Source organism: Haplochromis burtoni, unplaced genomic scaffold (assembly GCF_018398535.1).
Source record: "Haplochromis burtoni strain Fernald_Lab_line unplaced genomic scaffold, NCSU_Asbu1 Contig_525, whole genome shotgun sequence".
NCBI lineage: Eukaryota > Metazoa > Chordata > Actinopteri > Cichliformes > Cichlidae > Haplochromis > Haplochromis burtoni.
The window spans coordinates 120,453-130,942 of NW_024582886.1; the positions used below are offsets into that span (position 1 = coordinate 120,453).

The following is a 10,490-nucleotide window of genomic DNA, read 5'->3' on the forward strand; positions in this document are numbered from 1 at the left end:
CTGTGGACAGATGTGACAGAAAAAGAAGGTTGGATCAAAATGTTTTCTTTGTGTTACAGTTTAGGCTGTATGCGTGTTTGCTCTCCTACCAACGCAGGTCATGCGGGACAGGTCCAGCGTATATCCATCAAAGCAGTCACACGTGTAACCCTCCTGAACCCGGACACACCGACCGTTCTCGCAGCCGTTCAGTATTCCGCACTCCTCTGCTCGCAAACCCTCAAAAGCTCTGTATGGGTCTGAGCCACGTAACACACAGTGTTTCACTTAATATCAGAGAAGACACCATGCCTGGATGAAAGCAGCTGCCCTCTATGGCACAGCTCATACACTATATGGATGAAAGCACTGGGCTCACAATTACATTTTTTTGAAGTATAATAAAAGTGAACTTCTGGGCTTTTCAATTGCAAATGGAAGAACTTATTTGTGAAGATGTCATGAAAGTGAATATTGATAAAACAATCCTTTCTTGTAGCACTATTCTGTACTTCTGTTAACATCAAAACTGCAGAAATACTCACACTCTTCAATATCGTAGTGGGGACGTGCTTCAAGTGATAGAGAATAGTCTGGTGTCACAGCATATTCATGAACTGGACCTGCAACAAGAGCGTCACGACCGTACGGCCGCCGCCCACCACTCAGAGGAAGGTTACACATGGAGGCGTAGTCCTCTGAGACGAGAGAGAGAGTGAGAAAAACGACAAATCACTGAGTAAGAAATGCCAGGACCTGGAGCTGTTCAATGATGCAATAATCCCTACAGACACTATTTAAGACCTTTTTTTTGCCTGGAAACAAATCCCTGTTCTTAAAGCCTTGTAGTTCCCTTTAAGTCTTAAATGTAAGCTTTACTCCCATATTACAGCTCCTCCTTTACCTGGAACTCTACAAAAGTCTAATATGATGGGAAAAGTAAGCAACAAACAACGCAGTTCTTTCTAAACACTCGGTACATTTGACAGAACCACTTCTTGAGTTACAACATCAGAATTCCTCAACACAAGGTCTGGAAATAATCTGGTTTCTTGGAGCTAAATCTACCATCTCTTGTATGAGAGAAACAGCACTTTTATTTTGAGTTTCCGACTTCTGTAGATCCACTAATGTAGTTGGAATATATGTAGACTTAAAGCTTATACTTCTATGTAGGTCAGGAATCTGCACCTGCAGTTTCCGTTACATACATTATGTGTACATATGAATCAGGTAAACTGACATCACTGACATATCATCTGATTTATAAATGCAACGTGTGTGTGGGTGTACCTGTGTCTCTGGAAGGACACAGGGCACATTGCATGCCCCAGGCATATCCGTGCAGACAGCAGCACTCAGTGTACGTGGTCTTCTGGTTAGGACCAAGTGGATTGATGCACATCATATTTCTGACCTCTTGCCAGCAGATGTCCCCATAGTCTATCTCCTCCGTTTCACGTTGGTCTGCAAACACACACATTGTTACCATATAAACTTTGATAAGCTTGGTTTACTTTCTAACATAAGGATGAAAGTCTTGCAGCACATGGAATTTAAAATGGAAAACACACGCCACCCACAAAGTGGGGGAGAAGAAGTGCTGAAAAAATGTATAAAAGTAAAAATCAAGAGATTAAATGGATCTGATGAGGAGTAGGTATACGCAAAACATCACACACTTTGCTTTATCAATCTTCAGGTAATATCTACAGACTTCATGTAAAGTCTATCAGTACACATAACTGCATGTCGACACCCAGAAAGTGTTTGCAAAGCTCCTTTACAGACACTTTAAGACATTAACCCAGGGAATATTCATATTGAATTCTGTTTTTTATATACAGTATTATTTACGGTTATAGAGCTCATTTAAAAAAGAGAAACAGCTGTTTTGTTTTTACTTCTAGTTGTAAGTCCACGTGAACATTAAGGAATATATTGTGTAGAATGATGTACAGCAGTGTTTCCCAAGCGCTGTGCCGCAGGCGTGTCGTGAGAAATGATCAGGTGTGCCGTGGAAGCTTATCTGGTTCCACCTGATTGGTACTCTAAGCAATCAGCGTGAGTAACGGGCAGAACAATTACATTCTCTTCCACTAGAGGGCAGTACAACTCCCTGCTCTAAATAAATGGGTCGCCAACAGCCAATAACACAGAAGAAGATGAAGAAGAAATTACATAATAGTCATGCTATGAATTAGACAGCACAGTGTAATAACAATAGAGACATTTTTGAAAGAAAAAGTGGTCAGTCTGACCCGGGTCCGGGAGAAATTCCCACCCAGATGAAGGCCCGAGCATGAGTAGTGGTTAGAAGGAGCAAAAAAGGTATACTGGGGACAAACCAAGCCAATTCCACTATACCTGATGCGTGGAGAAAAGTAATCAATGTGCTTTTTGTGATATTTTTTTTTGGTGGTGTGCCGTGTGATTTTTCTATTGTGAAATATGTGCCGTGGCTACAGGAGGTTAAGCCGAAATGTGGCAGTAGGAAAATATGTTGTTCTCACTCAGAGAGACAAGTCAGTCATATGTCTACCATATGGATATGAAGCTGGACAACGATCCCTCATGTAGTTGTTTGTTTTCCCAACATTAAGCAACTTGAGTTAATAACATACAGTATAATACCGGTAAGAGTGCATCCTAGGAAAAAGTTCAAAGTAAATACATAACATAACATTAACACCGTTAGATAGAAAAACATTTTACAGTTTAAATAATGTCATATTAAAAATTTATATATTGTTTTGAAAAAAAAATATGGGAAGACAAACAGGATTCTGAGTCATGATTTTTCATTCTTGAATACAGGGAGTAATCTGCAGTTTTATGTCAGTGCCAGCAGGGGTCACAATAGGACTTTAATAAACGATCAAAAGCTGGCTCCTGAATCAAAAGAGGCAGGTCAACAACAAAACCCAGTGAAGCCATGCTTTCACTGCTACAAAAAAGTATTCAACACAAAACTGATGCATTCCCAAAACTGTGTGCTTTCTATTTCATGACACTGTCATTCAAAAAATGCTTTAAAGAAGTGAACAATTAAATGCAGTGCGATAAACTCTTCAGTTCATAATCTGAAATGATTTTACATCAGTAGCTAAAAGTTAGTTTTGGCGGTTAGGTTTCATAGATGACCACATGAAGAAGAATGGCGACATTTAGATTTGAAAAAACGTGACTTTTTTTTTTTTATGTAATTATGTGGTCTTGAAATGGCTAACAGAAAACTTTCCAGCCACCTCAGGATGGAAGATGCAGCAGTTCCCAATGGGGAACCGTGGGGCTTATACACAAACGCATGTATGAGCCATCTGTGTTCAAACACTTCCCATCAACACACAGCGACTCATCCAGACACTCATCGATGTCTACAGTAAAGACCGGCAGAGAAAAACACCACAACTTAGAGGATTTTATGCCACGACGTGGAACAAATGCTAAATGCTGCAAATTGATTCCAGGTTCTTTTGACCTTTCATCATACAATGAAACATTTCTACAACCCTAACCCTTCAGTGCTTCTCAACCGTGTTGGTGGAGAAGGTGTATTTAGTAAGTCAGGGTGCATGAAACTGCGTCACTCTGTCAGGACTTTCTGAGCCCTTCAGCTAAATCAAGCAGAGTATAAAACAGGGGACATGTAATCACACCATCCCAGGATGAAATGTGACCATGGACACACACTGCCTGTGATTTACTCTCTGTAAACTGATACTGTTAGTTGTGTCAGTAAATACCGTATTATCTGAGCAATGATAACACTTGGCTCCTTTCTCTGTGTGCACATCTGTCTGTTTTTCCTCACCTCTGCACTCCAGTTTGATGGGGTCGTAGTCCTGTCCGGTCTTGCAGTAACACTCGTAGCTACCCTCAGTATTCATGCAGAAGCCTCCTTTACACACCTCCTGACCAAACAGTGAACATTCATCTCCATCTGAAAACACACACAGTATTAATACAGTTTCCTTAATACAGGCCTTAGCCACTACACAGTACTATCTGTACAGTGAGTGCCATAAAATACTATATTAACATGTTTTACAGCTAAACTAAAGCCTGATTTGGCCTCTGCTAAGAGAAATGCATCTTTCTGCAGCATAACTACACACTGTTTCAAAGCTGTGTGAACAAGACAAAAAAATCCATTCAGTTGATTTAAAAATCTTTGCTCAGCATACTATAAAACGTTTCCTATGACTGAGTAAAAATAATCTGTGTTAGGTTTATATGCATGACATGAATGGCTGTAGACTTTTCTTACCCCTGTAGACATCAGAAGTGGGTACTCCATACAGGAAGTCTCCATTGGGAATAAAACCTCTTCCAGATGGACACATCTGGTTAAACTGGTCTGTAAGAGGACAGACACATGTTTGCAACAACCCTGTATGCACACTGGGTAAGATATAAACCCAGTATGTGTTGTGTTGTGGTTTTCATGTCAAGAAAACAGTTTCGGTGCAACTTTTTTGCACTGAAAATTGAATTGAATTTTTTCAAAGTGGGTTGTAGTACACAGCACTTTAATTGGTCAGTAAGACTAAAAAGCACTCTATAAAGCTTTCCATTTACCTCAGGACCACAAGGAGATAATATACTGAGAGGAGCTATAGGGAGACATAATGTGAAAAAAGGTGAGGAGGAGGTGTTTTTCATCCTAGTCACCTTGCTTTGGATAATGAAAAGCAACCTTTTTGTTCAAATGTGGTATGCTGGGATTTTTAAACCCTCTCAGAACACTGTGTAGGTGCCTCTGGTGAGAACACTATGCATATTTCATTATCCTCCTTGAGCTTACCTGTGCCATTGACAGGACAGGGATGCACCTCACAGTTATCACCCCAGCCAGCTCCCAGCGTGCAGCAGCACTCCTGCAGTGTAACATGGCTGGTCAGTACACTCTCACACAGGTTCTCGTCATTCAGACGGTAGTAGCACTCCTTCCGCTCCACCAAAGGTGCTGAAAGACAAATGAAGGAGTTCAGTCAGCCCTACTATTCTTTTACTTTTCTGTCAAAGCACTTTGCAAACTTCATTCTTAAAGCTACAATATAAATAAAATGAGCATTATTATTATATATGTACTTGTAGTGTTGCAATGAAAAAAGCCTCCCAAAAAGCTCATGAGCATGTGCAGTGGACTGCACAACGCGACAGAAAACCTGGAGGCGAGAAAACTCTTTTGGCTTATATACTGTATATAAACTGGGCAATCTAAGAAATAAGAAAGCAACTACAAATCAGTACAATTTCTCCATTTCAAGATTTGGTACTAAGATGGAGAAATATATAAAGTATAAAGATTTCCTGCCTGTACCGTCACCAGTGCAGGAGCTATTTAAGGAGAGGAGGTTGTTCTTCTTTATCAGTGTTTAAAAGTCCCATAAACAGCACAATACAGACTGCTGAATGCAGACAAATAACTGTAAGAAGAACAGTATCAGCTCCTGCAACATTTATGTTTCTAGGAATGAAGTTAAATGCAACTAATCGCCTCCATGATATCACAACTGGAGCAGGTCTTGGGGATTAATACATTTTAAGGATTGCTTTACTTACTTTGGTTTGACAAAATGATCAGATTATTCAATAAGATGCCAGAAAAAACACAGTTGTTTATATGAAAATAAATTCTACACTTGTACAGTAATGTATGGACGTAGTTATGGAGCCTTGTCGTTCTTTCATGTGTCAAAAGGAACCCACTGTTATTTTCATGGGACAGTGTCAATGGCAGTGTAATGAAACCAGCTGTGCATTGGTCTATCTTCAACTTATTTGTCAATCTGAAGTCACCTGTGGGAATCGGCTCGCACTTGGCGATCATGCCGTTGTATTCTTGGCCACTAGGACACTCGCACTGGAATTTACCATCCCTGTTTACGCACTGCGCCTCTCCACAGACATTGCCCAGCAGCGCACACTCATCCACATCTGTGGAAAAGTCAAAGAATGTATTAATAGAAGATTTGTTCATATTTGAATGAAGTTCATTTGCTTTGATAGTTAAGCTAAGTACAACCCGTAGCTGATAAACACAAAACAGAAAAAAAAAACCTAAATACGAAATATGTTCATCGATTGTATATAAGTGACTCAAATTTTATGTTTGAAAAGGAGTAGGAATTGGAAGAGACTTATATGATACTACCCATTCTTCCTATATCAGGGTGGGGAACTCCAGGCCTCAAGGATCGGTGTCCTGCAGGGTTTAGATCTCACCCTAGGTCACCACACCTGAATCAAATGATTAGTTCATCACCAGGCCTCTGCAGAACTTCAAGACATGTTGAGGAGGTCGTTTAGCCATTTAAATCAGCTGTGTTGGATCAAGGACACATCTGAAACCTGCAGGACACCGGCCCTTGAGGCCTGGAGTTGCCCACCCCTGGTGTATATCATTAATGTGTTATCTGTTGAAGTTGCACAGTGAGCTGTGATCCTGCTAGCTTTAGTGATTTTTAAATACAGGCTGATTCATCTTCTGTCATTTTACATCTATTTTAAAAATATCTATACTCACAAATAGAGTATAGACACATTTAGACACTATTATTTACACTGTTTTGCCAACTGTCTGGCTCACTGCCACATGTGGAAACTGTCCGTAAGCTGTCCGTGTGGAGTACAATGGAGTGAGCAGGAAGAGTGAGAAGAGTGAGAAGTAGAGGAGGCCGAGGAAGCCGAGGAAGAGGACGTGGAGGTGAAGAAGTAGGACGAAGAGGACGACAAGGACAAGGAGGTGAAGTTAGAGAAAGAGGACAAGGAGGAGCAAGAGGAGGAGATGAAGGGTAAGAAGAGTAAGAAATAGAATTGCTGATGACATCAGAGCTACAATAGTGGACCATGTGCAGGTAAGCTATAGTATCACTGGTACTGAATCTGGAAGTGCATACTGTACTGCTGTGCATGTGCCTGCTATGCTGAATTTGTTTTGTCTTGTCTAGAGAGCGATGGAGCTCGAGGCAGACGGGTCATGAGCAGTTTTTTGTGGATGAGGCTGGTTTTCACCTCACTAAGACAAGGAGACGTGGCAGGAACATTATTGGACACCGTGCCATAATCATGTCCAAGGACAACGTGGTGGTAACACAACTATGTGTGCAGCTATAAGTCAAAATAGTGTTGCTCACCATCATGCAACCATTGGCCCATATAACAATACACACATTACATTCCTGGACACCTTACAGGACATGCTCACTAATGTTCAGAGACCAGAGCAGACCAGATACGTTATCATATGGGACAATGTTAGTTTCCATAGGGCTGCTTTGGTCCGCAACCGGTTTACAGATCACCCACTCTTCACTGTACTCAACCTCCACCCATACTCTCCATTCTTGAATCCAATTGAGTTCTTCTCTGCCTGGCGCTGGAAGGTCTATGACCGTCATCCCCATCAACACATAGCCCTTTTACAGGCAATGGAGGAGGCATGTGGGGATATTGACCAGGCATCATGTCAGGCCTGGATGCGCCATTCCACAAGATAATTTCCCCGGTGCCTTGGACTAGAGGACATTGCATGTGATGTAGACAAAATTTTGTGGCCGGACCCAGAGAGACGACACGATGTCGACTGATTTCTTTTTTTTCCTCAGTGAAATTACTATTTTGTTTTGACTTGGAAATAAACACTTGTGTTTGTTTTGATGTGTGTGAATAAACACCAGTACTTGAAGTTTGGATCCCTCCATGTTTACAGACCTATGACAAAAGTATGACCTCAAACTGACATAGCCTACTTTGTGCACAGAGAAAGCAAAGGCAGACGTGTTTTCTATTCATACCATCAGTGTGTAGTTGGTGCATTATGTGCTTATTAATGTGATAGCTTGTGTTAACTGTTTGATACGAAAACACCATTTTTATGAAGGTTTGGAGAGTTAAGCAAGGGTTATTAGCTTTTGTAAGAAAACTACAATGTTTTGCTGATTTGGTGAAGGGTTTTCTTATTTCTGTGTAGAGTTTTGCAAAAATAGTCAATAGTTACAAAAAATGAGCTTAAGCCATCAGAAAAAACTGTAATTCTTCAAAAACGGTGAATTCCTGGCAGTGTCTGCATTTCGCTGAAAATAAACTGTGTCATTCAAATACACAGTTTATTTTCTTTCTAATTCATTTATTTTCTTGTTTTAGGAGGACAGTTTCTTTTTTGGGGGGGTTACAAATGTCACACTTTTTTTCTGTGGTGATAAAGCCTGATGTTGTTTATATACTAAAGGAATCCTGTCACCTCGACTCACTGGGTTCCCTCCATTTTCAACAAGCAGGGTTTAACTTCCAACCCTGCAATAATGATTTCATTCATCCTAGTGTCGTTTTTCCAAGTCCTCTGTTCTCTTTTCTAGGAGGTAAATTTACTTATCCTTCTCAGCAATCTGTATCAGTAGATCCACCAATTCCAACATACTTTTCTGTTAGAGATGGACCTCTTTATGTTGTCGATTGTGTCAGTGTTGTTCTTCTTTGGCTTCATATATGCTGATACACCTGACGGGTGTTCTCAGGACGACTTTGAGGATTTCAGTAGCTGAAGTCCAGTCTAATGGTAACTTGACTGGTTCTCTTATAGCTCTTTATTCAACTTCACCCATATTCACACAAGCACTTTCTTCTCTACAGGCAAGTGCTTTCACACCCCGATGAAAGCATCACAGAGGATCTTGGGATTTAGTATTTTGTCCAAGGAAACGTCGGCATGTAGCCTGGGATGGATCCACCAATCTCCCACTTAGGAGATGGCCTACACTACATCCTAACACACAGCAACCAGAGGAGCAAATAGTCTATTCATTCAAGACAAGTATCAAGCTCTTGTGCTTGCATATTCTGATCTCCAAGGAAACAAAGTAACCTTTATTTAAAGCTTCCTTCCACTTGGAAGGTACAGTATAGTCGTGGTTAAGGGGAAGCCCCTTTTGAAAAAATGTAAACTAACTGCCAAATTCATAAGTCAGAAATAAACACATAAACTTTCTTTTAATATTCACTCTTCACTCAAGTTGCTTGATGAGTTGCTCAGGGTTTAACAGAAATATTACAGAGATATTAAGCTCTTAGGAAAGATGGCATACTAGTAATATTACTTCTGTAAAGTTTCCAGAATAAAAGTGATCGAAGGTTGTATATGAAAATTAAAGAAGGTGACTGTTGTTGTGATTTGACCCTGAATAAATAACTATGAATTGAACTAACTGAATTTAACATAAGAAGAGAAGAGGAGAAGGAAGCCAGAGAGGAGACACACATTCTGAATGGTTAGCGGTAAACCATCACTGTTGGTTTTTAAGGAGTGTGTGTGTGTGTTTGGTGTGTGTGTGTGTGTGGTATTGTGTGTGTGTGTGTGTGTGTTTGTGTGTGTGTGTGTGTTTGTGTGTGTGTGAGTCGATCTTTGCTAGCCACAGCACAGTGATGGTTTGGCAGGAAAGAGGAGGCAGCTGGCCGGACTGAACTAGGGTGGGACCGAGCAGTAGTGCCAAAGAACAGACGAGAAGTGTGTTTAAGTGTGTATAAAGCACATACTGTACTTTGGTAGTTCTGCTACTGTATTTTATGTTTGCTGTGCATTGGGGTTTTTATGTATCTGTATGTGAATCTTTCTGCCAGGGTCATGATAGTGGAAGTCACCTTTAACAGTAACGAGTTTGGAGTTGCATGGGCCCAGTTAGTCCTGAGAAACAACCAGCACCCATCAACACTCATGTATTTCTCATTGTGAAACACAACTAAGGCCAATAAGGGCAAGTTTTCAGTGCAAAAACAAGCAAAAACATTTATGCAAAATCTTGGTAGAAATGTGGCGCATGGGCAAATCAAGGCCCCATTACATTTTGGTCACTTCTTTCAAAAATCTGTTGAGGTGCTCTTGTAGTAAATTTGTCAGTCAAATTTGTGTTCTTGAAGGTTTTTTTCTGTTCAGTGTCTCCTTTGTATTTTCGTGATCCTTTGTATTTGACATAGTCATTATGACATATTAAGATATCTAAATCAGTTGCACAGTTTTGGATGGCAGCTTCCCATCATAGCACGTTATTAATATACAACTTGCAATCAGTATCAGCTCTAAAAGCCTTATCGATTGATTGATATACACCAAAGCTCACACACTTACCCACACAGCCTTCGCCATCCCATGACTCCTGGTAGCCCTGGTCACAGAGGCATTGGTAAGAACCCAGTCTGTTCTCACAGAAGCCGTGGGGGCCACATATTGTCTCATTGAGTCCACACTCATCAATATCTGAAAACCAAATAAACAACATCATTTTTTTATTTCTTTTTCGTGACTTTCTCCAGCCTTGACTCTACATCACTCCATAAAATATTATCTTTACTTTCTGACATCTTACTGTAGAGGCAATCATCTCATTGCAGAACAACTCCATTGTAGTTTTATGAAAATCAAATATTTCTACAATGTTTGCACTCTGACACACACACACACACACACACACACACACACACACACACACACACACACACACACACACACACAC

General features: G+C 40.5%; 1 protein-coding gene across 7 annotated transcripts in view; it reads right to left on the reverse strand.

Annotated features, from left to right (window-relative positions):
• Nucleotides 1-10,490, reverse strand: part of ltbp1 (latent transforming growth factor beta binding protein 1) — a 132,374-nt gene that overhangs the window by 3,651 nt on the left and 118,233 nt on the right. For all 7 annotated transcript variants that reach the window (XM_042214165.1, XM_042214164.1, XM_042214167.1 and 4 more), the window contains 8 exons: nucleotides 10,106-10,234; nucleotides 5,785-5,922; nucleotides 4,787-4,948; nucleotides 4,250-4,339; nucleotides 3,794-3,922; nucleotides 1,273-1,446; nucleotides 525-677; nucleotides 90-239 (listed from right to left, as the gene is read on the reverse strand). In XM_042214165.1, coding sequence (XP_042070099.1) covers nucleotides 90-239; nucleotides 525-677; nucleotides 1,273-1,446; nucleotides 3,794-3,922; nucleotides 4,250-4,339; nucleotides 4,787-4,948; nucleotides 5,785-5,922; nucleotides 10,106-10,234 — 1,125 coding nt within the window. The remainder of the gene's footprint in view (nucleotides 1-89; nucleotides 240-524; nucleotides 678-1,272; nucleotides 1,447-3,793; nucleotides 3,923-4,249; nucleotides 4,340-4,786; nucleotides 4,949-5,784; nucleotides 5,923-10,105; nucleotides 10,235-10,490) is intronic.